The 27,862-nt window shown below is 38.7% G+C and overlaps 1 protein-coding gene across 1 annotated transcript in view; it reads right to left on the reverse strand.

Annotated features, from left to right (window-relative positions):
- The window catches only part of LOC136874813 (serendipity locus protein alpha), a 176,022-nt gene that overhangs the window by 81,757 nt on the left and 66,403 nt on the right, over positions 1–27,862 (reverse strand). The window contains exons 6-7 of the mRNA XM_067148489.2: positions 15,665–15,814; positions 10,319–10,499 (exon numbers count right to left, since the gene is read on the reverse strand). Of these exons, the coding sequence (XP_067004590.2) occupies positions 10,319–10,499; positions 15,665–15,814 (331 nt within the window). The remainder of the gene's footprint in view (positions 1–10,318; positions 10,500–15,664; positions 15,815–27,862) is intronic.

Below are 27,862 nucleotides of genomic sequence, written 5' to 3' on the forward strand. Positions count from 1 at the left end.
TATGAGACGTGGGCTGCCAACAGTATGTTGTGTGTGAAGTGGAAAGTTAATAAGGATGTTTGCTTTCTCACCACTAAACACAAATCAGCTGACATGACAGGGACAGGCAAACTCAGGCGAAAGAGAGGGCAAACTCCGAGGGAAGAAGTGATAAAGCCCAAGTGTGGCCTTGAATGCCAGAAGGGGGATGGGTGGTGTTGACCTTCAGGATCAGGTTACAGCTCTGTTCCCCGTCATGCGACGCACAGTGAAAGGATATAGGAAAATATTCTTTTATCTCCTAGATATGTGTATTTTCAATTCCTTCACTGTGTATCACAAGATCGCTGCTAACAGAAAGACGAGCTACACGGACTTCCGAACTAGCATTGTGCAGCAGCTACTAGAGACTGTTCAGTTGCCGGAGTACTCGGTTCGAGGTCGACCTTCAGTGAGCACCACCCCAACCAGATTACAAGCTAAATCATGGGCCCACTTTCCCATGCGTATTCCCCCTACAGAGAAGAAATCAAAAGTCACAAGAAGGTGTGCTGTGTGCTATAGCCGGGGTAAAAGAAGCGAAAGTTGCTGGCAGTGCAAAAAGTGTGGCGCAGCTCTTCACTTAGAAGAATGTTTTGAGGTGTACCACACCCAGCAGACGTACTAAAATAGCGGCATTGGTAAGTTTATTACTTCTTTATCATGCATGCAAATTTTCAGAAAGGAATATTTACTGGTTGGTTTTGTATGATTTTCTAAATAATAGTGTGATGACGACGGCCGCAGAGCGGTATTTAAATGTGATTTCTTAGTGAACTCCTATGGTATTTAAATGTGAGGCGAATGGGTTAATAAAAAAACATCAGGTTGATGGCCAATGGAGACTTTTACCTAATTCAGTAATTTACAGGGAAAGTGAATCAAATACTGACACAATGACAAAATGGAGGATTGCATTTTTTGGACACATACACTGTTTGCCAAATTTTAGACTCCTAAAACAGCTTTTAGATTTCTTTTGGAATAGTAAAACAAAAAACACTTGGTTTGAAGAAATACAAATGGATTTGGATGAATTGAAAATTACTACAGAGCAAACTGAAAATAGAGAAAAGAAGAAGATTCTAAACAACAAATATACAAAACTATCACTTAAAACATCAAAACATAAACAATATGTTACATCAGCAGAAGAACGGGCTGCAAGATCGTCTACAATGAAGAAGTTTTGGGAGAAGATATTATCAAGTATTAAAAAATGAGCTTATTTTTTGATGTACTTTATTTTGTGAAGATTTTATTGTATAAGGTTGATTTTGGTGCTCCATTGTGGGCGTAAACAGTGTAAATAAAATAAATAACACCTCTCAGATAACATTTCTGTCTTTAAAATATTTGAGAGATACATTCCACGGTAACAATCGTTTAAAAACTGATGAAATCAATTCCTCTGTTCCAAAAGACATGGTGAGCTTGGGACAACACGCTTACAGCTGAGCAGCAAGAAACAAACTGATCTGACTTGAAGTGGTATTGGGCATAAGTATGTGAGGAGTAGAGCCATTTCTGCTCTTTGTCTGGCCATGCCCAGGTTTAATCGCTGGCTTGATTCTACGCGCTCAACTGCTCAGCACCACTTGTTAATGCTTGCTGCTTCAAAAAGCTATCTGAGTGGCCTAACCCTTAGTTCTAAATATGTCAACTTCCTGACATGTCTGAAGTCCTGAAGCATCATTTGTCCTGAAGTATCATTAAATCATCAATATTGAAATATATTTAAAATACCTTAACTACTCATTTTTGTATTACAATTAAAATTTAAAATATAAAAAAAATATTTCTTTAAAGCATATCAAATTACAAAAATATATTATGCCAGGTGTTTTTCTCAAACTTATGCTGTGTGAACCTGATTAAAATTCAATTAACCAATCAAATGTTTTTAATCAATTGACAATTCTAATTATGTATTGCATCATCTATAATGTTTTGTAGCTAAAAAAAGGCCCATTAAGAGCCAAAACGTACTGTTTTTCTATTCTAATCACGACAAAAATCTTCAATTACATAAAATGAACTTCATTATAAAGCCCGTATTGTCGTAAGTATACTTTGAAGGTGGGTCAAATGTTCCACCTTTACAATACCATGATTCTTTATTATCTAATTATTTAAATATCATTTTTTTTAAATATGACGGGACATGTTTCGTCTAACTTGTAGACATCATCAGCCGCAAAAGTCTTTAAGAGAAAGCAACAAGGACAAGGACAAAGCAACACATTAAAATAATTCGGGTAGCCGAATACGTCAATTAAAATGGTGAAGAGTGTTCAGGATTGTTCAGAGCACAACACTTAAAAATATATTGTTGACATTAAAATTAAAATTGTCCATGTGGGATGATTCAGTAAAACTTGGCGTTAAAATTCTTCTTTTTGAGGTGCTGTGTTGACATACAATATTCTGTTGTGTCGGTGAAAGTTTGACAATGTGGTGTACAATGTTAAATCATAAAAATGATGTGTAAGGAATCCAGTGAGCGGATGTTAAGGTCGTCTTATTGGCATGATGTTGACATTTCTTGCTGAGAAGTTAGGTGGAATATTTGAACATAATAACGTGTGTGAAATGTGCAGTGAAGGGCCCTAGAACGAGAATAATGGCTGTTGTTAGTATTAAAATAGGCAAGTTTTTGTATCTTGTGATATAAACCAATAAATGAAAAAATATAAAGAGTGCGGCAAATCTGATTACTTACGTTCTCGCCTGTTCGAGAGCGACCAGTTCAGTGTGGACGATTGTGGCTGACTGGGGGCAAACTATGGAGATCGTGTGTGATGGGAGCTGGTATGAGGAGAAAGTAGGGGAAGGTTGGAATCAATAGGCGGGGAGCTATCACGTGGAAGCTTGTTTGTAAGTTTGTCAAAGTAGGAACTTTTAAGCAATGCCTCGAAAATTACGTTCGCAGTTTCTGAATTTTCATTAAAATTGTGAATGGTGTAGTATGTGGTGAGACGGAGAACTGCAATAGTGGAAATATAATTTTAAAGTTTTTATTTAAAGTGTCTGAAAGATTTCATTTTTGGTGGGAACTCTGGACTCTACTGGAATTATTTTATGTATTGAAATATGTGTGTAATAATTTCTCTTTTAGGCAATAGGCAAGAAATATTGAACTGTATGAACACTGCAAGATATGAGAATTGTTGTGAAGTGATTTTTTTTTGTATGTAAATTTTCGGGAATTGATAATTTAAATTAATGTCAGCAAGCAAAGACACTTGGGACGTTTTAACTCGAAGAATTATTTGAATTTTTTTTTTTTTTGTAATTATAGATATCAAAATTTATAATATGATGAAAATGTAAATGTAAAGGTGCTTTACTTTGGAAACAGTCTATACTGCACGCGCGGTTATGGGTGTTGAAATAGGTGTTGCAATAGGAAATCTCGAAGTTGCTAACTATCATAATATGACCATACATGGTCATGCAATTTCATTCGCTAGAACGAGATTTCCTATTGGCGAAAATAAAGGGAATCTAGTGGAAATTGTTTCCCATTGGTCGGTTGTGATCAGGCCATTTCCGGACTTTCTGCCGGCTTCAGAATTTTCATGTGTGTGCTCGGCGTCATTTACATCCGACCGCCCTAGCGAGTGCAAGCTCGAGGGCTTCCCTCGAGAACTCCTGCCTTTCTGCGGTAAGTGTTATTTCAATGTTAATCTCAATGTTTTCTGCTTTCGTTTAATGTAATTAATTTGGTTTTTCGGTATTTCCTTGCTTAATGCCATTTTTAAAGTTTTCAATTAAAGTATCAGCTGCTTTGTGATTTAACCTTGTTTTGTAATTTTTTGTTTGTTATTTTAATACAGTTGAGCTAGAGGGTGTTTCTTGTAAGTCTTTTCTCCCCCGTAACACCTTACATTCCCATGGACCTTGTAGGGCCCTCTCACCTTCCATCATCCTTTCTTAGTTGTCATTTTTAGGCCTGTAAGTGTTCCCTTGTATTTGATGTAAGTTTGCATATCGAAAGATACTCGTCACGTTTCCATGTTTTGATGTGAATTCACCGCCACTGCGTCATTTTTCTATCTCCTTATTCATATTATTAAGTATTATATTATTTACTACTGGTATTACTTTATTATTATTATTATTACTATTCTTATATTTTATTTCGCATTATTATTATTATTATTATTATTATTATTATTATTATTATTATGTGTAAGCGTAATTGTCCCGGTGCGGTTACATTTGTTACTAGAGCGTGTGTTATGAAAGGAGCTAAGGCTTACAATGATCATTCTCGGCTAACTTTTATAAAAATTAATTTTAAATCTTAGGTTGAATATAGCTTGTAAGTGTTCCGTGTGTATTCTTAATTCCCGGTTCTTGTTTTTCATGATTCTTGCGCTAGTTTTATGCACCACGTGTTTTTCGTTCCGTGATGTGCAGTCTTGTGTTGCTGTGTTTCAGCTTGTAATTAATTAACAGTTGGAGGAAATGGTGTGTCACTATTTGTAACAAGTTTTTTTGGTTTCGTTAATTTTAATAAATTTTCTTGTGTGGCAAGATTTCGCTTGACCACGTGTTTTGTAGTAAAGTGATATCTTCACATTTCGTGTGCTGTGTTCGCTTTCCGAAAGTCTTCTTTGACAAATTTCAATATGTTTGATTATGTCAAGTTTTTTTTCCGATACGTGTGTTTTGATCGTAACACTTGTGGGATTTCTTGTTGCTTTAAGCTATGTCATTAAATTATGCTACGTGCAGTACTTCAGTGCACGACCTAATGTTATCTCCCGAACAGCTGAGTTACGTATGTGTTGAAAACAGATGATTGCTTGACTTACTCCGAGATTATGAGCGCTCAATTCAATCTTATAAAAGTTTCTCGTGTCGTAATCATCTTATTTTTCTTCTTCCAGATACGTAAATTGTAGTGTGTGTTTTGGTCAAGTTTTAGCATGGAGTCTCCTTTGTTTTTCTGAAATGTTTGTCTCCGTAAATTAGCGGCAACAATTTTGAGGTTAAAGTTTCGTCTATTTCTTCAAGTGTTTTTCTGTTCGTAAATCTCGTGTTTCGGCAGATTATTTTCTAAATTTTGTTTCTTGTCGCCTAGTGTGTTACATTTGGCAGTATTCCACGTGTGTGTGATCTTCTAAAGTAATTTTTACGTTATGTTTTCCCTCGGTATGTGCTTAAATTTTCGGTCATGTTGTGTTGTTTCGGGTCTGTTGCTGTGTTTGTGTTCGTTTCTGAATAGGTATGGAACTATTTTGGGGACAGTTCCCGACCAGCTGCTAAATTCGAAAGTTTCCTAGTTTGTCTTGTGCTTTTCTATCGTGTAAGTGTCTGTTTCCTTGTCACATATATTTATTTACCCGTATGTTCCTATACTTGCTAGGAGGGTCTACGTTGACTGTGATAGTCTCGTAGGGTGAATCGTGCTCACCATATTATTAGACCAGCTAGGCTGAGGCTCATTTTGGGCAAATTTGATGGGTTACGGATCTGCACTTGTGCTCGTGACATGTTGGAAATCTAGCGTATCTGGTATGAGATTCCTCGTAATCCTTTTCTTGGTATTAGGTGCCTAGATGGAGAACGATGTCCCTTGTGATTGTAGAATGATTACTAGGAAGATTTTCTGCAAATGTTCATTTTGGTGTCCTTATGCTGAGCTATAAGTTGTTAAATTCATAGTAGGTCTGCAGGTTGTCAAGATTTTCCTTTCTGTTATTTTAAAATTTGTCACTGGTGAAATTCTGAAGGTACTGCGATTTAGCTATGCCAGTCAGTTAATTTTTCAGCTTGTTTGGTCTTGTTGAGAGAATAAGGCAAAAAGATTTATGTAAATTTGATGAAAGGAACATGAAAAGTCGTTCTTCATGTGACAATGCATGGCTCTTAGTGTCATAAGTAGTTTCATTTTTTTAGTGAAACTGATGACTGTCTTTTCCTTTTAACTGAGGAGTGAGGTGAAATATTATGACAATCCTTAACGTTTTCAGACAAACAAGACATCTGCACTTAAACTGTGCTTAGGAATTTTGTAAGTCTTCAAAGTTCCCATCTGAGAATCCTTACTCACAATTTCGCTCCTGAATAATGTAACCAAAGGGTCCCACTGAAGCAAAATCCTATCTAAACACCTTCTTAGTGATAACCATCGAGTAGGCAAATACTTCAGAATTTTCCTGATCTCTGTGTTGTGTAAAGTCTGAAATTCTCTGAACTTTTCTTTCCTCTTTGCACACCTTTCCAGATAATAAAATATATCAATTATACTTTCATCTACATTTACGGGCAAGCACGTCGCACCCTTCTCGGCAGCAAGATTAATTAGGTGACAAGAGCAGCCTACGATGATTATGTTACTATTTTCCCGCTTCAAACATCCTGCCACACCATTCTTTAATCCTACCACTACTGGAGCATTATCAGCACCAAGAGCTAGGCAGTTTTTTTAATGGAATGCAGAATTCCCGAAAAGTTGAGAGCAAAAGATTGGCAATGTTAGCTCCAGTAGCATCCCCTTCTAAATTAGGCACAGAGAGTAGACAACTCTGAATTTCACTGAGTTCAGGCTTAAAAAATGTTACAATAATGGGATAGGCCCATATCTTTAAATCACTTTTATTGCTACCATCAGTAGCAACAGAAAATGCATTCACCTGCAAATGTGATACAATTTTTGCCCTTTCTTCCATGCACATTTCTGTAATGATAGCTGCTGTTTTCGTTCTAGCACACCCACATTTTGCAAAACAAAGGTCGCGCGTGATCGGCTCAATTTACAGGCAGGTTATTTTCTACTATAAATGACGTAAATAACGCCTCGGCATTCGTCACAGGATTTACATCTTGGTTTTTACATGAAAAGTTCAGTTTCTGGTTTCTTTCTACACACAGAACACTCTCCTTATGTTTTTTCGTTTGCATGTGCTTGAGTATATCGCATTTCCCGCCATGTGCAACTGCAAAATCAAACCTACATATAGTACAGAATGTGAACGTTGGTCCCTTTCTGGATTCACTCAAACACGGAAACTCTTCCCTATAAGCACTTTTAAACACTTCATCATATTTCTTTTGTTTCACATTTTGGTGAAAACAAATATTAAGGCACAACATGAGCACTTCTGTAGGTCTTGCCCCGGGTAGAACGACTATGTTTCTGAGGTTAGGTTACTCCAAAGAGAATGTTACTTGCTTGACTCGCTTGCAAAGAGAATGACTGTATTATAGACCAAAGAGCAGCACATGACTGGCCACCGTGCACCGTACTGCCATCTAGTATCATTATTAGAACTGCTATCGACCAGCCATACTCAGCCATATATCGACAGAACGAGGAAATCTGCGGGAGTTTAAAATAATACGAAAATTACGGATATTGCTCTGAAAATCGGGAGATCGGACCCAGCGATCAGGAGATCGGGAGGAACGATGAAAAATCGGAAGTCTCCCGCTCAAATCGGGAGACTTGGCACGTCTGCTTATATCAGGGAGTTGGATTTCTGTATGTGCACTCTTGCATCGCTTTCGTTTTTCATTTCTGAGTTCCTGTTGGTAAAGTAATGTGATTTTGATTTGCTATTCTTGGCCTAATTGCGCCTTAATTTGACTGGTGTGACACGTAAATCGTAATGTGAGTTTATCTATGCAAAAATTTTATGAGTACATGACATGGTATAGCGACTTACTAACCTCAATTCATTTTTTTTTTTCTAGGGGCTTTATGTCGCACCGACACAGATAGGTCTTATGGCGACGATGGGATGGGAAAGGCCTAGGAGTTGGAAGGAAGTGGCCGTGGCCTTAATGAAGGTACAGCCCCAGCATTTGCCTGGTGTGAAAATGGGAAACCACGGAAAACCATCTTCAGGACTGCCGATAGTGGGATTCGAACCTACTATCTCCCGGATGCAAGCTCACAGCCGTGCGCCTCTACGCGCACGGCCAACTCGCCCGGTAACCTCAATTCATTGAAGGTGGTTGCAAGCTAACTTAATTTAGTACTTATTTCCCTGTTTTGAGATCCCTTGCAACTTTCTAAATTTTTTCTTTTTATTTGTTTGGTTCTTTCTTAACGTTGGGTGATTAAGAATGCACACCGTAACTAAATTTAGTAGTTATAAGGAATTTATTTAGTTATAAGCAAATTTTCTTTTGAAAAATGGCTGGCAATTTCCTGGATCTTATAGTTTAATTAAGACTATTAGTTGTAATTAGGAGGGTCGTTTGTGACCATATTAGGTAGATTTTAATGTTATGTATTTTGGGGTAAGATTAGAAGTTTATGCATGTGCTTAGTTAGGGATTTTGTAACGTTTTTGGTACTAGGGTAAACTCAGGCAGATTTTCTTTTAATTTTTTAACTTATCCTAAATTCTGAAATAACACTTGCCAAGGGGGGCTGGGGTATCCCAGATCTATAAGAGGGACCTCCCTAAGGAGTCTTGTTATTGTTATAAGAAAAATAAAAACAAAACCCACCCTCGAAACTCAAATTTTAAAGTCTTCGATAGGTTAGGCCAGTGGCCTTATTTCTTCAGCTCCAAGTTTCTGCTGCCTTTGTTTATGTTCCAGTGAATGCAATACTACTGACTCTGTTCACCTGGGGTATCTGTTGGGAGCCTGCAACGCACCTTTTGGCCGCTGTATCTGATGGTGGCATGGGAAGGTGGTTCTGATGGTGGCAGCATGCAATGTTGCGCCAAAAACCTTCGCCTGTTTTGGGCCAGTTCACTAAGCTGGTGGGCTGTGCTGAGGCTGTAAGAGAGCAATGGTGGGACTGTAATATGGATGGAGACGTTGCCCATCGGCAGCTGACAGCGCCTTCGTTTAACAGCGATACCAACGCTCTACTTGTTTTTGCCTGTATGGACGTTCCTGAAGAGAACAAAGATTTAAAAAATTTGTGGTGTGGTGCGATTGTGGCGTTGCAAGATTCTTCAAATGTCCATTTACGCCTCCCTTCACTTAAATTTTGTTATTTTTTTAAAATCTTTTTTGTCGAGCGGAGCCAGGCAGACCTTCGAAGACTCCTCCCCCAACAAGAATCAATGCCTCTCACTATCCCTCATACGTTGTTGCACCAGCACGCAAGGAAAACCCTTCTCAGCGATGTGTTGTGTGTTACCGAATGGGACAGAGACGAGAATCTAGGCATGAGTGTGAAGATTGCAAAGTAGCCCTGTGCGCCGCACCTTGCTTCCAGCGCTGCCACACAGTTGTGGACTTCTGAGGACTACTTTTATGGAAGTGGAAGCAATATTTCAAGACTGATGAACGTGAATAAAGTATTGTAAAGTAGAGAATAAGTCTTCTGATCGTAATACCTAAGACAATTTCTTTTATCCTGTAAGTAAATATGTTATTTGAAGAGGAGTTAGTAATGTAAAGCCCTGACTGAACTTTACTATGGAGGCTTCCGTGGAACTGTAATCATTTTTGGTAAGTTGATAATGAATGTGTAATATTTTAAATCTGATAAAATATTTGACTACACAAGAGTATGTTATTCTAGGTTTCTTGTTGCTTTCCTCACTGAACCAGATTCTCTTTCCTTGCCCGTGGCACTGTAATCATTTTAATAGCTTGATAGTGAGACTTTGTTTTTTTAAACCTGATGCAAATACCTGACCAATTAAAAGTATCTCACCATAAATTCTCGTTGCTTTTCTCAGCGAGCCAGACACCTTGCCCTTCGTACTATGATCATTTTTGACAACTTGATACATATTCTATACTTTCTGAACCTGACAAAAATACTATACTACACTATATGTTACTTCCCAGTACCTTATGGAAAATTTGCCACTGTGTTAGTAGCTACTCAAAAGAAATGTACCACTCGAAAGGTTAACAAAGTTCAGGAATCAATCCCGCGCTGTGGAGGGTCTTGAGGTAACACTTAAAATAAATTTATAACACATTAAAAGTGCCAAATATTATTGTTGTGAATAAGTGACTTAAAAGTCTGAGTGGTATACAACGAATTGAAAAAAATAACAGTCACACTCACTGAAGATTAAAATCGAATGGCAGCAAGATATTGCTAAAATTTGTAGATAAACTATATTGAATACTCCCTCGTAGTAAAAAGTGACCTGAGTAGGTCTTTAGTATGATAGCATATATAACATGAAAAATAAAATAAAATTTCAAAAAATAAACTTAATAGAGCATTCATTATATCATAATGCCTTACCTTCTAACAGTAATTTTCTGTAAATTCGTTAAAATTGTTTTCTCGTTCATTATTGTGATGAATAGGAGGTTAATATTAAGATTAAATTTTCCTTACATTGAAAATACTAACTTTTTATATCTTCTGAGCATGCCATTGCAAACAGCCCTATCTGCATAATGCGGTCCATCTGAAGATCAAATACTGCCACCATCTCCGAGAGATCCTGTACCTGACGAATGCCTTCAGGAATAGAATTATTACTGACAAAATTAAGCAGATTATTCAGGGGTTGATTGAAGTCACAGAATACCTGTAACATACAAATAAATTTAAATATAACAACATCAAGACTACTGATTAGTGAATAGAACTCGAAAAAAAAGAACAAGGCCAAATAGTAACACGTATTGATGGAATAGCTGAAATATGGAGAAAATACTTGTTATCTCTATCAAGGCACAAACCAATACCAAAGATGAACATCAGATAACGTAACCTGAAACCAGACATACTCAAATTCAAAGTAGAGAAAGTTATAGAGAATCCAAGCATTTGGAAAGCTCTTGGCACACATGGTGTTACCGCTGAGAAACTAAAGCCATTGACTCAGCTGGAACTGACATGACTGTCAGTTATATGGAAATTTGGAAAATGGCCAGAGGATTGGAGTGAATCCACACTGATACTACTACACAAGAAATGCACTCCAATGGACTATGAAAATTACAGAACTATTGCCCTAATTTCCCAAGCAAGCAATATCCAAGTGAACATCATCAACAACAGATTGACAGCTTTCCTTCATTCCCAACAACAAAAAGGATTTATGGCTGAGAAAGATACAAGAAATCAAATATTGAACACCCAACAACTGACAGAGAAAGCCAGAAAATTCAATGTAATTGCATTCATGTGCTTTATCAGTTACAAACAAGCCTCTGATAAAGTAAAGTTGGAAAAAATATGAATCATCCTTAGCAGTATGGGCACATCTTCGCAGCTGATCTGCCAGATAAAGCAACTTTTCAAAGGAAACACAGGAAAAATACGGTCAATCAAAACACTCTCCCAAACGTTCAACATTTGTAACACACCCTTACTGATGCTAATGCTCAAAACCTATAATATAACAGAGATAAAAGCAGTGGTAGCGTAATCGTGGACCCAAATTAGAGGTATGAGCAAAATGGTGAAGTATAAATACAGATTTGCAGATGCCCAACCATGACTAACTTAAGACAGTTTGAAATTGAACCGGTTCAGTTAAATTGAGATGTAAAATTATGACTAGCCTCAGTAACTAAAAGGAAACGAGAAGGATAAAGGGAAAATGCAACATTTATTCAAAGTGAAAATAAGGAAACAGATAAGGCACAAACAGGACCTAAGAATACTTTTCAATGAGGGCAGGAGTACTTGAAACATATTTACAGTTTTGTTGTACAATAGTTTTCAAGATGTCGCATTGATGTGGGCATTTGTCGTGCATTTACAATAACGTACCTGGTACCTTCCTTACAATAGCCATGTTCCATCACCTGCTTAAATATAATGCAATCAGAGGTTACTTGGTTGCACTCAATCATAAAATGAATCTTAATGTAAAATATTACTCGATAAAGTTCGAGTCAGGCAAGAGACCAACTCCCACACTCAAAAAAATTAGAACAACCTCTCATTATTGGGAGCAGGCCAAGAGTAATTAAAATGGAAAAAACGACATCATAGAGGTCCCGACAGGCAAAGATAACAAGGATACACTCACACATGAAGGGAAACCAAGATGTCAGTCCTAATGAAGAAAAGAACATGGGCAAACAAGGTCTGGTTACCAGGTAAACTCCAAACTTATAAACAAAGAGGAGCTGAAGAGACAACCAAGGTTAGAAAAACACACACACAGAAATAAAGATGGAAAAGTCTAAAACTGAGGCAAAATAAACTAAAAATCTCTTTCTTCAGTCAGTAATGGGCACGACTCATTCATCACACACACTCAACTGCCAGACAGAATAGCAATCTCAAAACATAAGTATCGTAATTTAATCATCATATGATACCAAAGGTTTCACAATTATCCAGCGATATGAGCCATCGATTTGCCCAAACACTCACCTTATCACCAGTGTTCGAAAACAAGAACACATTCCAAGCAATACTTATCCATCAATGTGTTGAACAAGCTTCGACAATGAAAATACCCAAATTTCCAAAGCAAGTTAATACATGTACGTCTTACTGGGGAACCACCAAGCTCAAATACGTCCCCGACAAAAGGACCAGGAGTCCATCCTCACAAAGGAACATTAAAAACACAACAGGCATCGAAACATGCAAAGATAAATCGCACCCAGTTACTAAACGAAGTGACATTAAAAGTAAGAAAATTTTACGTCGCCCCGACACAGATAGGTCTTATGGCGACGATGTAATAGGAAAGGGCTAGGAGTGGGAAGGAAGCGGCCATGGCCTTAATTGAGGTACAGTCCCAGCATTTGCCTGGTATGAAAACGGGAAACCACGGTAAACCATCTTCAGGACTGCCAACAGTGGGGTTGGAACCCACTATCTCCCGAATACTGGATACTGGCTGCACTTAAGCGACTGCAGCTATCGAGCTCGATCAAAGCAGAAATACAGAATGAAACGACGTGGCATGACGTCAATAAGCTAGAGTCCTAAGTTAAGAATGAAACTTAAAAAACATAATAGACTCCCACACATAATATACATAACCTAAATGTAACCACACCATGTAAATGAAAAGAAATAACTACAGCATTCAAAACCAAAAATATAAGGTAAATATTTATCAGATCAGACTTTATCAGAGAGATTCGATAAATTAAAAACCTTTAAATCAGTTAAAAACATGAATAGGAGAGGAAAGTGATTATTTGACTCAAGGCCTCTTATTTTACAAAACTGAGAGAGAAAATAAGAAAGTTAAAATCAAGGAACAGAGGAATTAATATCTATGATAAGAGATGGTACAACAAATGTCATCTAGCGGTACAAAAGAAGACCCTGTATAGAGGCAGTGAACCAGTTCAAAGTCATGGGGGGGGCCAAAATCCAGTAATCGGGAGATAGTGGGTTTGAGCCCCACTGTCGGCAGCCCTGAAGATGGTTTTCCGTGGTTTCCCATTTTCACACCAGACAAATGCCGGGGCTGTACCTTAATTAAGGCCACGGCCGCTTCCTTCTACTTCCTAGACCTTTCCTATCCCATCGTCGCCATAAGACATATCTGTGTCGGTGCGACGTTAAGCAAAATAGCAACAAATAAAGTCATAGGGCAAGATGGCATCGGGTGATAGTAGTGTGTGTGTGTTTGATCTAAATACAGAAAACAAGTGTTTTAAGACCAAAAAGTCGTAAGAAATGGTGTGGTGTGCAGTACTTGCTGAAAACGTTATTGTTTTAAGTGTGGTAATGTAGACAAAGGTGAAAATTATGATTATTCGTGTCAAGTTACAAGCAGAAGAAGGAGCACACAGATGATGGCGATATTGAAAATAGGCCTGTATGGCTTTCCAATTCAGTTGAGAGTTTAGTGAGTGAAAGCACACAAGATATGAATAGAAACAACACTTTGGCATAATTAGCAATTTTACAACATGACTTGAAAGTACTCAAGCTATTATTATTACAACTTCCTCCATAAGGAGGCTACCACAGGGACAAGTAAAATCAACACAGGGTTATGTATTGAAAGAGGAATAAAGAAATAGAAATGAAAGAAAATACAATAAATTGCTAGTTGCTTTACGTCGCACCGACACAGATAGGTCTTATGGCGATGATGGGACAGGAAAGGGCTAGTAGTGGGAAGGAAGCGGCCGTGGCCTTAATTAAGGTACAGCCCCAGCATTTGCCTGGTGTGAAACTGGGAAACCACGGAACACCATCTTCAGGGCTGCCGACAGTGGGGTTTGAACCCACTATCTCCCGAATACTTGATACTGGCCGCACTTAAGCGACTGCAGCTATCAAGCTCGGTACAATAAATTGTATATATGAAATGAAATGGCATATGGCTTATAGTACCAGGAGTGTCCAAAGACAAGTTTGAATTGCCAGATGGAGGTCTTTTGATTTGATGCCCGTTGGCAACCTGCGTGTCATGATGAGGATGAAAATGCTGATGAAGACGACACATACACCCAGCCCTGGTGCCATCAGAATTAACCAATTATGGTTAAAATTACCAACCCTGCTAGGAATTGAAACCGGGGCCCCTGTGACCAAAGGCCAGTACGCTAACCACTTAGCCATGAATGAAGTAGTACAAGAAGAAGATGAAGAAGTCGCCTGTGCACTACTGTGGCAAACTATTCAGATGACGCCAGAGTATGGTCGCTGATCCTCTGATGGCACTGATGGCGCCTTCGAATGTCGACGAGAGAACTATCCACCAGCTAACCTTGCCGTAGTACAGGGACAAGTATCATCTGGACAACAACTCTGTGCATGGATCATGTTCGGGGGACAATTACCAAATTCCTTATGGATTTCTGGAGTCGTCTGAAACTCAACCGGGCTCACTTGTACGGCATCCCACCTCTACCGCCTCACAGGCAGTGTACTGGAGTGTGAGACTTTGAGTCATGAAAACAACTGGGGAGTAGGACCAGTACCTTGTAAAGGCGGCCTCACATGCTATGCTAAAAAGTAAACTCGTGTCCTCATCCAAGATGGTGCAGCTAGTTTCAGGTACATCCCCAACGGAGGTGAGCTACACATACCATTTCAACCATGTACCAGCCCTCCTGCCATTCTTAAATTTCTGGCAGTACCAGGAATCGAACCCGGGCCCTCGAGGACAGCAGCTAATGACACTAACCATTACACTGTGGAGGCGGACTCATGCTATGCTGAATAGGGGCCTTGTGGGGAGATGGGAAGATTGGAAAGGATGAACAAGAAAGAGGGAAAGAAGTGGCCGTGGCCTTAAGTTATGTACCATCCCAGCATTTGCCTGGAGAAGTGAGAAACCACAGAAAACCACTTTAAAGATGGCTGAGGTGGAAATCGATCCCCACTCTGCTCAGTTGACCTCCAGAGGCTGAGTGGACTCCATTCTGGTCCTCATACCACTTTTCAAATTTTGTGGCGGAGCCGGGAATCAAACCCGGACCTCCAGGGGGTGGCAGCAGGGGGTGGTACAAACAACTACACCACAGAGGCAGACCCAAACACTACCATGAAGCCAAAGTAATAAGTATCATAAATCATAACTAACTGAACCACCCCACTTTTTTCCAATCCTCCAGAGTCCAATTAGCAACCTCATGATCCAAGTGAGACAATATGTGTATGACAGAGAGGACTTATTAGACAGACCCTAGACATAGTCACAAATCTCTTAAATTCTACCACTTTTATCATCATTATTAAAACACAAATTTCCACAAATCTAAAGTTAAATTCTTCACATGACAGCTCTATATCAACATTTTAACTCTGTCTTACCTCAAGAACCAACCTAAGTAAGGCTGTATTGACCCGTTGCTCCAAGCCCTCCAAGCTATCGGCAAGGCCATTCACATATAGGTTACGCACAGAGGGATTGCCACAAGAATTCTGATATTCCTTCTTCAAAACTTCTAGTGCTCGCAACACCTACACATAAAATAATGATGTAATCAAGTAAATTAAATTATAATGATTTCTGTAACATAGATAGAATATATAATGTAATACTGCCAAAGTGGAAAAAAAAAAAGTAAAGAGCAGTGATTTGCACAACAAATACTCAATAGATTAAATGTAACAAAAAATACTTCAAAATCAAGTCTTCATAAGTGCGAGTTAACAAAAACGACTGATGCAGAGTGAATTGGTGTGGCAGTTTTGTTGCCATTCTTTAGAGTCAAGAGTCACTCAAGGAAAATCTACTTACAATTTAAATACGAGTCTCACAGAAAACTATCTCTATCCTCCCAGAGTCTACTGAGAATCTGAACACCAGTTCATTCTGAAGTCCATGCTTTAAAATTAGATAACTTTCACTTTGACTACTCTCGACTCTGTTCATTCTTCTTGTCTTGTCTCAATTCTAACTTATGTTACCCATATTCTCTGATCTTTATCATACTATCATACAGCTTATAAATCTCAAATTTTGTCCCGTATTGGCTCAACACAACTAAGGTTATGTTACAAGGAGGTTCGGTGGTGGTGGTGGTGGTGATTATTTTAAGAGGAAGTACAACTAGGCAATCATCCTCTATTAAACACTAATCAGAGAGAAAAAATGGAAAGGGTCCGACACTTCAAAAAATGAAGGTATCGGCCAAAGGAAGACAAGGGCCACGAAGGGCATGAAAATGAAAGACTCCCTAGGCCCCCATACGTAATACCATTGGGGTCTGAAAAGAACAAGAGTTGACCAAGGGAGGTCGGATAGGAGAGATGAAAGTGAGGAGCCTGGCACAAGTAAGTGGAAGCAGTTTCTTATAGCTAGTTTATTATTTACATAACATAATCCAGGTTAATCTCTGAGTATAATACTAAATAGAACATGTTTCGTTCCAATTATGGAACATCTTCAGCTAAAAGCTTTAACAAAAATTGACAAGACAAATAAAACACTTGTGATGATGATGATGATGATGATGATGATGATGATGATGATGATAATAAGATAAAATGTTGGTTCATGTTAGGTTAAAAATTTCCAACAAGTCAATGTCCAAGTTAACGAATAAAATCGAAATAAGGGGTCTTCTTTTAAGGCTGCAGAAGTGCATGCTATCATAGCATTTCACATTACTCTAGTATCTTCTTCGGTTCACACCAAAACATCACTTTTTTTCTTTAGTTGTATATAGAACTGTCAATAGGAACACAAAATAAGATAAGCACAATGCCAATTCAGTGTGGGAAGAGGGAGTGGAAAGAGAAAAACAACGCATTGTTAAGGAATTAGAAGACAGAAAGGAATGCATTCCCTTACCAAGACTGAAGATACCGGTATGTAAAGGATATAAAGAAAGCCAAATAAACACAGGAAAAGGGACGAGACAAAGAACATTCAGGTGAAAACAGATGGTAAAAGATAGGAACATAAACACAGAAGAAAAAGAGCCCAGCAGTCAATATTAGTAATTCTAATGTGTGTTCCTACTGTCCTGTAATAAAAATTTAGTTTCATCAATTCTTTGTTCTTTCTCATTTTTTTAGTTTCTTTTTCTTTTTTACAAGTTGCTTTACATAGCACCGACATAGATAGGTCTTATGGCGACAATGGGACAGGAAAGGGCTAGGAGTGGGAAAGAAGAAACTACGGAAAACCATCTTCACGGGTGCCGACAGTGGGGCTCGAACCCACTATCTCCCGAAAACCGGATACTGGCTTTGTGCATTTCAATATTTTTCAATATTCAATAACAAAACTTTGCAAACTTTAGTTTTTCCTAAGTCATTTAGCAAAATAAATGCTGACAGCAATAGTGACTCAAATAAATATTCAAGTAATTCAACATACAATTGAATGCACCAAAATTTTGAAGATTCAAGCGAATGAATTGCAGAGAGTGAATTAGAATATCATCACGTCTCAACGCATATCTACAGACTGAGGGAGAGCCCTTTCAACACTTACTGTAATGGGGTAAGTTTTATCGTTTTTCTATCTGTTTTTCAGTATAATTACTGATTCATCGAAGGTAAGAAAGAAAGAAAGAAAGAAAGAAAGAAAGAAAGAAAGAAAGAAGATGAGTTACTAGGTTTGAAGTCAAAGAAGTGAAAAGTTGCTTGTCGAGGGTATGCAAATGGCAATATATATGAAATGGCATCAGTTTTTAATATTTTGCACTGAAAGATAATAATATAATTATGATTTTCTAATAATACTAACTGCATTATGTCTGGATTAGGGGTTTATATGAGTTTGCTTCATATTAAAGGATAGTACAGTAAAAGGAATGATTTAAATTAACTTTTTTTTTTTTTTTTTTAATAAGGAAGGAAACAACCATGGCCTTATCCCTAGTCACTTCACCATTAGGAAGTTCTACATTTTGGATAGATTCATTTTCAGTTCTTCTATTCTTAACGATTCTGGATAACAGTTTCTTATTCCCACCCTGTGTTTTTCTTGTAGCCATTTCTGCTTTTCAATTACAACCATCTGACCTGTAATTTTTTTTTTAATTGACAGCTTCTCCTCTATTGATCTGTCTGGCCCCCCGGTGTAGGGGGCAACGCGTATGCCTGTCACCCGGCGGCCCCGGGTTCGATTCCCGGCCGGGTCAGTGGTTTTTAATTGTAATGATTAATATCCCTAGCCTGGGGACTGGGTGTTTGTGACGTCCTTATCCTCCTTTCCTCACACACAACATTCCACAATACCACCATTCCAATTACATGCAGGTTCATACAATTGGTGCCAGTAAGGGCAAAAGATCCACATGGGTCGACGTCTCAAACAAATAGCATTTTTTTAAAAAACATATTGATCTCCCAGTGTTCTTGTTTGATATAGGGCTCTTCTTGCTCATTTTCTGTGAATGATGGCCTTTTTAATATCATCATTCCACCAGACAGTTTTTTTGTATTTGGCTCCTTCGTTCACACTCTTCTTCTGCTGTACCTACCACATCCTTCTTTAGAGTGTCCCATTCATCATCTAACAATTTCAGTTCTCCTCTCAGCAACAATATGCAGACATCTTGCCTGAATTCTTCCTTTACACTTGGCTCAGTAAGTTGCCAAGTTTTTATTTTTGGGAGATATTTTCTCTTTAATAACTGTAACAGTAGTCTACAGTCTTTGCCAAGGTCTTCACTTGGAATGACCTTGACATCATTCACATTCTTCTAAAATCATTTGGATCTATCAGAAAATAACCTATTACTGTACCCTTTTTATCATCCCAGCTATATCTTGTGATTTTATAGGAGACCCTTTTCTCGAACCAAGTGTTACTCACTATCAGGTTGTTTCTCAAGCACAGATCCAGCATATATTCTCCCTCTTCATTTCTATTTCCCATTCCATGAGGGCCCAGTGTGGATTCGTATCTTGTTTGTTGTGAATCAACTTGTGAATAAAAATTTCCCATTACAACTAGATTTTCATACTCTGTGTGTTCTTCCAAGTTAGTAGCTGTTACTTTCACCACGAGGAGGACAGTGTCATTTCTTGGCAGTTTTACAGACCATCTACAGTCATAGCAGATGTCAATAGTGTCTATGAAGAAAGTACGTATCATTACATGTCAATTGTGAAACCACGAGTGGGGAATTTTTACTAACATTTTTGTGAAAGTTTCAGTGCAAGGAAGCTGGACTTTTCCTCTTTTGAGCATCCTACCTGTAGGGCATAGACTTAGATACATTTTATTAAGTTCACAGATAACTTAATTACCCTTTAACGAACAAACTCGACTTGACTACAAACATCTATGTCTTTATGTATTAAAAATCCCACTCTGTTCTTAGGTTTCACTTCATTTCCAGACCAGTACAGACTATAGTCTAATCTGATATTGATTTTCTCGTTTTATTCCAATTTGTATCACTCAACCCCATAATCAGAAGTTTCCTCCTTTCCATGAGGTCAACCAGCTCTGAAGTGAGGATATTTAATGCTCCCACTCTGATCCTTTGTCTTCGTTGAGTTCACATAGCCGGTGTAACACCAGGTTGTAAGCCATCATTCGAACCAAACTGATGTCGCTGTCTTGAATGCCTACATCCAAGGCCCACATCATTCTTGAAAATAATTTCCTAAATAATCCCTACGTTGACCTGCTGAGCCTAACATAGAAGGAGATTTTCTTTCCAGGTTTTCTCTCTTAGCCTTTGGTGTCCAGTCACCTCAACCTACAAGGCAGCAGGTTGTACTTATATTAATCCCTGAATACAGAGCTGCCTCTCCGCCATCTCCACCGTACCAAAGTCCACTTCCACTGTAGATGTCGTTGAGGTCTCCACTCGTAACCCTGAGCTGGGACCCTTATCAGATGCTACACACCGGATCAGTGTGCTCTGGGACTCGCATAGGCAGAGGCCCCACTCCTTGTCTAGGATTACCTCTGAAAAGGGTCACTACCTGCTACCTATCATATCATATATATCATACCAGTATCATATCAGAACATTGAAATATTAAACCAGAAACCTAGAGCAAAAAGCTCCATAGTAAAGGATAAAAATGGAAAAATATTAATAGATAATGAAGACATCAGTGCACGATGGAAGGAATACCTTCAACAACTGTATAATGGAGAAAATTTCAGAAGCCTTCACCAGAAGCAGATTGGCCATGACACCAAAGAAAGGAAGTAGTGTAGAATGCTCTGAACACAGAACCATAACTCTGTTCTCTCATACATCCAAAATACTACTATAAATAACAAATTAAACTTACAAATTTACAAATTGATCAGGACCAGTTTGGATTTAGGACAAGGATGGGAACAAGAGAATCAATCTTGCCTCTCCAAAAAAATTTATAAAGGAGTTTGGAGATGAGTAGAAACACCTATGTAGCATTTGTAGATACTAAAAAGGTTTTTGATAACGTCAGTTCAGACAAACAATTCAAAATTCTTAAAGCTACAGGTTTGGACTGGAAAGACAGAAGGCTGGACTGCGATTCTATGAAGGACAGACCAAAATGGTAAATACTGGAAGAAGTATCCAGACAGCAAAAATCAAAAAAAGGCTTAAGGCAGGGCTGCTCTCTTTCACAGTACCTCTTTAATGAATTCATTGAAGAAGCCATACAGAAGTTTACAGCAAATACAAAAGGAGTTAAAATAAATGGGCACCGTATGATGATATAGCAATTATAGCAGACTCTGACAAGGAGTTGTCCAAGATGCTGAATGTATTGTCATCAGCATTGTCAGATTCACGCTTAGACATCAACATTAAGAAGACCAAGGTATTAGTTGTGAGTAAATATCCTGAACAAATTCACACTAACATCAAGCTTATTGACAAGATGGTGGAACAAGAAACCAATTTCCCTTATCTAGGGAGTTTAATCACCAATGACAGCAAGTGCAGCAAAAGAGATTAGAAGGCAAATAGCGCTTGCAAACAGGCATTAGTAATAAGAGAAATCTTCTGATCATTAAATAATAATAATAATAATAATAATAATAATAATAATAATAATAATAATAATAATAATAATAATAATAATAATAATAATAATTGTACCGGGTGGTATACCTCTACGACTCAAGTTCAAATCTTGCGCCAATTGAAACTCCTCTACAGGAGAAGCTCTGAACTTTAAAAAAGGAATCAACTCTACTGGTTATCAGAAGATGTCATTGTGTGTTTTTGATTTGCTTTTGTTTTTCATTGATCAAGAAGTGTGGACATTCTCTAAAAGATGTCTCTACCAAAAACTATGATAACGCACTCTGGTGTAAAGGAATGAACCTTCTTGGAGAAATGTTGTATTCATAAGTTTTGTCTTTACTAAATTTTGTTCTATGGTTTGTGGGTTGGCAATATTAATCCTTTCCTTCTGCCTGTTTTGAATTTAGCCAATCAGTAATTTCTGTAATTAATTTTCCTCCAATCATATCTTTCTTCTTCGAATTTCCATGTGTAACTCTTAGTCAACCAATAAAAATTGAGTGGGTGTGTCTACTCATTCCTGAAAGGTCTCGAATTTTCCACAAGGGTATAAAACTGCTGATTTTCTTGTCTCCGGGCCACTCGTATAACATCTAATTCAGTGTGTGAATATGTAGCAGGGGGCGGGAAGCGCCTCTTTCTTCAGGCAGCAGCTCTTCAACCAGGTAATGGCCTTTTAACCTTTATTTCTTGCACAGCAGTTTAACTCTCAGGGAGGGTTCGAAACCTTTAATATGTAAACTATTAAACATGTAAACCCTTTTCCTGGTAAACTTCAGTTTTCTTGAACTTTAATTCGGGGATAGAGTGTGCTTTACCCTCTCGAGCTCCCCTTCATTTGAAATTGAGGTGACTACGTTTTCGTGACCGTTTCTTCTCTTCCTTAATGTATTAAAGTTTCTCATACGAGTCACCTCCCTAGCTTGGGATTAGCCCCTGTGTATAGGCCTAGCGTCACTTAGGTTTTAAATGTGTATTTAGGAGTGCAAGTTCACGCCTTCAGTCCTTTCTGTACTTTGGGCCAGTAACTTAACCCGAATTTTTTTTTGTTTTCTTCACGTGAAGGCCCTGTAGGTTGGGTACAAATACCCCTGTTTCTTTGTAAGTGTGCCTTGAGGGCAGTTAGAAGTAGTTTGTTGTGGCCTTTGATAGGCTTGTAAAATTGAGAGCAGGTCAGCTCTTTCTGGTATTTTGGAAGGTGCCTCTAGGAGGGTTGACATTACTAAGCGGGAGCAAAAGCTCCATGTAATTAACCCTCTACTGCATGAATTATTTTTCGTTTTCGTTTGGTGAAGAAAATTTCAAGCTTTAATGTTCAACATACGTTCAGTGTATTTGATGTACCAGCAATTCTTAACTGGGGCTAATAGCTTAACACTCATATGTGATGTGGATTGCCATAGTTGAATATATATACGACTTTTCACGATTTTACGCTAAGCTTTTAACATTCAAAGACCTACTGGCCATGGGTACGTACTGCAAGGCGCAAGTACAACTTGCAGAACCGTAGGTCGGTAATGTCTTTGAGGTTGAGTCAGAGGTACTCCTGAAGCCTGTGGTAATGTGATGGGGAGGGCCCACGTAAAATAAACAGTGGTTGGTTCGCGTGGATGTTGACGGGGTGGGAGGAGTACCTTTGGTTGTAGGGCTGTTTTGACTTATGTTATGTAAAAAAAAACAAGGCATCACTGGGATATGTGTTTAATTGATTGTACACTTGAAGGTGTGCCGTAAAACTACCTCTGTCTACAATATTTGTCCATTTATATAGGTGAAAAGTTATTTGTTGCCTAAAGGCAACAGTATGCAGTAGAGGGTTAAGGGTTTTCTGCCCTTTGGTATTTTGTGGTTGTGAGCTGAGAGCTCCAGGATTGATGAATGTGGGCCCGTAGCCCAGAATTTGTAAAGACCCCTTAACTGGTGCTTTCTTTGTAAAGTTTCATTGTACCTGATTTTCTTTGTTTCACCTAGTGGAAATTGTTAATTGTTAAAATTGTTATCAGTTGAAAATATAACCTTTATTTAAATTTTAAAATTCATCTTTCAGACTTGTAGTTAGACCCATTCCAGCCCGCACCTTCTTTCACCTCTGCTGTTCCACAGATACCTCGGAACAAATGGTAGCAGAGCATGGTTGAATGGGTCTCAATTTAGCCCCTTTTGACGGCTAAACATTGCTTTTGATTCAAACTCTAACAATTTTCTCAGTCGCTGGAATTTTTTTATTTTTCTGTCACTATGTCCGGCCCTCACGATGTCCTCCATCCCGGCTATTTGCAAAAGGAGGAATTGATTCACGAATTAACTATTAGAAATGTTCCATCTGGAGACACGGTTGCGGCTGATACCACTAAGCTTAAAGATTGAATTGCCTATTACCATCCCAACTTTGGGAGAGAAAGATATTGCCGATGCTCTCTCCACGATCACTGATAATGCTACTGAGCTAGCATTGGTAGTTAGTTTTTTTGAAGGGGGTGATCCATCACCTAATCAGCTCAAACGTGTACAAGCTAGATTGTACCATTTTTCCAATAGAGTTAACGATCTATTGTCTCTAAAGTTGAATGACATTCAAGGGAAGGAGGCTAGTGCTCTTCTCGAAAACCTTTCCAAATTGTCCAGTAAGGTTAGCCTATTGTTAACCGGGGCAGTCCCTCCCAAAACCGACCAACCCGCTACGGTAAACTTAGTTAGCGAGGAAGAGTCTTCTAAAGGAGAAGAAAATAGCAAATCTGTAGGAGCTCAACAAACTTCTGCCCCATTAGACAACGAATCTGAACGTCGTACCTCGTTGAATAATGCACCATCTGAAACAGCTTCTCCGCCACTTAGGCCTCTACCTACTATGTCACCTGGCTTCAGCAATTTGCCCCATCCTTTAGCAATGTTGCTCAGAGGTATTTCTAAGTTCTCCGTCAATTCCACCAGTGATGTCATTGCCTTTCTAAGATTTTTCGTTGAGTTTCAGGATCATGCTCTTGTTTTTTCTCTTTCTCCGTGTTAAATACTTCAAATTATTTACCCTTATTCCATTGGTGTCCTCTCAGACAAGATAGTTAGGGCAATTGCTGAACAATCATCCATAGAAGACTTCCACGCCCACCTGTTAGCTAATTTTATTCCGGCTCGAGCTTGCTCATCACTAATTCAGAAGTACTATTACCGAGTACAGCGGTTGGATGAAAACTTGGCAGATTTCATCCAAGATATTAAGTTCTACACTAGAGTATTTGCTCTCCATTTTCCCGAAGATCAAATTGTTCAGGCTATTGTAGAAGGAATTTCACCATCTTACAGGTCATATTTGTGCTTTGCGTCGCGTCCGCAAACTTTTGCCGAGCTGGAAGCTATGGCTGTTTCAGCCGAAGGGGTTAGATATGCCGACACCTTACGTGTCGTGAAGGAACCCCCTGCATCTTCAAGCAATTTTCGGCCTCCACCTCGCCGAACCTTCACTGCCCGCAAATGTTACGCTTCTGGGTCGGTAGATCATCTACGTAATAAGTGTCCATTAATTAAATCCAATGGGACAAACAAGGGAGCAGGGTCATCCCAAGGCTGTTTTAAATGTGGCGCTTTCTCCCATATTGCCAAGAACTGCCCTAATGCTAACAGCACCCCCACCTGCTCAACTTCTGGTGCAACTCCCACCAAGAATCAAAAGTGACTAGTGGCTTTGGCTGAGTCAGCAGATTCATCTTTTCAAGGCTCAGCCCCGGTTAAACCCGACGAAAATTCAGGGAAAAGTCAGAACTGTTCTACATTACCATTTGAATGTCCCAAAGAATGTCTTAGGATTGCGGCGGATACCCCCGCACCTGTTCCATTTCTCAAAATTGAATTGAATAATGAACCTGTAACTGCTCTATTAGATTCTGGCAGTATGTGTTCCATTATTTTGGCCGAGTGGTACTCCAAATTAAAATCTGTTTGTAAACTTCCCGATTATTGTTCGTCTTTGGTTCAATGTGTTTCGGCAAACTCATCTCCATTAAAAATTCCGCAAGCTACTCGAGGACTGTAAACAAACTTCGCATCCGCGGCGTGCTTCACCACGACTACCCCTCTCATAGTAGCGGGAGAGAGGTATCTCAGGGTACTTGAGGGGTCCGAGCGGCCTCCACTGGACACAGGTAGCGGCGGCAGGTCTTGCCGTCAAAATTAATCGGCAGCTAATGTACTTCAACAGTTACATGAACACTCTATATCTGCAATTAACACATTTTTGCTTCAAATCAACCTTTGGTGGACTTAGAAAAATATTACCCCCATGAATTAATGTTTTTGTTTTGCAATTCTACTACAACAAAGAAACTATAAAGCTGGACTTAAACTAGTTCCACCCATCTATAACAAATAACTTAAGAAACCTCCGACTTCTGAAAAATTGTAGTTTCTCTTCTAAATTCTTCTTCAGCTAATCAGCAACAAACTTGGACTTTTGTTTTGGAAAATCTTTTTTTTTTCTTTCAACATTCTTCTGTGTCACCCCTTGGAAGGACTTTTTGGGGGGGGGGGGGGGAGAGGTCTGTACCGGGCGGTACACCTCTACGACGCAAGTTCAAATCTTGTGCCAATTGAAACTCCTCTACAGGAGAAGCTCTGAACTTTAAAAAAGGAATCAACTCTACTGGTTATCAGAAGATGTCACTGTGTGTTTTTGATTTGCTTTTGTTTTTCATTGATCAAGAAGTGTGGACATTCTCTAACAGATGTCTCTACCAAAAACTATGATAACGCACTCTGGTGTAAAGGAATGAACCTTCTTGGAGAAATGTTGTATTCATAAGTTTTGTCTTTACTAAATTTTGTTCTGTGGTTTGTGGGTTGGCAATATTAATCCTTTCCTTCTGCCTGTTTTGAATTTAGCCAATCAGTAATTTCTGTAATTAATTTTCCTCCAATCATAGCTTTCTTCTTCGAATTTCCATGTGTAACTCTTAGTCAACCAATAAAAATTGAGTGGGTGTGTCTACTCATTCCTGAAAGGTCTCAAATTTTCCACGAGGGTATAAAACTGCTGATTTTCTTGTCTCCGGGCCACTCGTATAACATCTAATTCAGTGTGTGAATATGTAGCAGGGGGCGGGAAGCGCCTCTTTCTTCAGGCAGCAGCTCTTCAACCAGGTAATGGCCTTTTAACATCTTTATTTCTTGCTAGCTCAGCAGTTTAACTCTCGGGGAGGGTTCAAAACCTTTAATATGTAAACTATTAAACATGTAAACCCTTTTCCTGGTAAACTTCAGTTTTCTTGAACTTTAATTCGGGGATAGAGAGTGCTTTATCCTCTCGAGCTCCCCTTCATTTGAAATTGAGGTGACTACGTTTTCGTGACCGTTTCTTTTCTTCCTTAATGTATTAAAGTTTCTCATACGAGTCACCTCCCTAGCTTGGGATTAGCCCCTGTGTATAGGCCTAGCGCCACTTAGGTTTTAAATGTGTATTTAGGAGTGCAAGTTCACGCCTTCAGTCCTTTCTGTACTTTGGGCCAGTAACTTAACCCGAATTTTTTTTGTTTTCTTCACGTGAAGGCCCTGTAGGTTGGGTACAAATACCCCTGTTTCTTTGCAAGTGTGCCTTGAGGGCAGTTAGAAGTAGTTTGTTGTGGCCTTTGATAGGCTTGTAAAATTGAGAGCAGGTCAGCTCTTTTTGGTGTTTTGGAAGGTGCCTCTAGGAGGCTTGACATTACTAAGCGGGAGCAAGAGCTCCATGTAATTAAGGGTTTTCTGCCCTTTGGTATTTTGTGGTTGTGAGCTGAGAGCTCCAGGATTGATGAATGTGGGCCCGGAGCCCAGAATTTGTAAAGACCTCTTAACTGGTGCTTTCTTCGAAAAGTTTCATTGTACCTGATTTTCTTTGTTTCACCTAGTGGAAATTGTTAATTGTTAAAATTGTTATCAGTTGAAAATATAACCTTTATTTAAATTTTAAAACTCATCTTTCGGACTTGTAGTTAGGCCCATTCCAGCCCGCACCTTCTTTCACCTATGCTGTTCCACAGATACCTCGGAATAATAATAATAATAATAATAATAATAATAATAATAATAATAATAATAATAATAATAATAACAACAACAACAACAATAATAATAAAAATAATAATATATTTGCTTTATGTCCCACTAACTATTCTTTTATGGTTTTCAGAGACGCTGAGGTGCCGGAATCTAGTCCCGCAGGAGTTCTTTTACGTGCCAGTAAATCTACCGACACGAGGCTGATGTATTTGAGCACTTTCAAATACCACCGGACTGAGCCAGGATCGAATCGCCTTAACTGTCTGAGCCACTCAGCCTGACTCTTTTTATTGAAAATTGCAATTATAAGGTCAAATAAAGCATTGGATTTTTCTGATATGTCACTGAGATTAATGTTAGGACTGAAAGATTGGTCTAAATGAAATAATTCATTTATCAAGAAATTATAGATGAAATAATTCATAGATCCCCCTTCCAGCAATTACCTACTACTCCACATACCTCGACTCCGCCTCAGACAACCGCGCCTCTCCTTCCTCTCTACCCTCCCCCTTCCTCTTTTTCCCCTCAATTCCAA

Source organism: Anabrus simplex, chromosome 5 (assembly GCF_040414725.1).
Source record: "Anabrus simplex isolate iqAnaSimp1 chromosome 5, ASM4041472v1, whole genome shotgun sequence".
In the NCBI taxonomy this organism is placed as follows: Eukaryota; Metazoa; Arthropoda; class Insecta; order Orthoptera; family Tettigoniidae; genus Anabrus; species Anabrus simplex.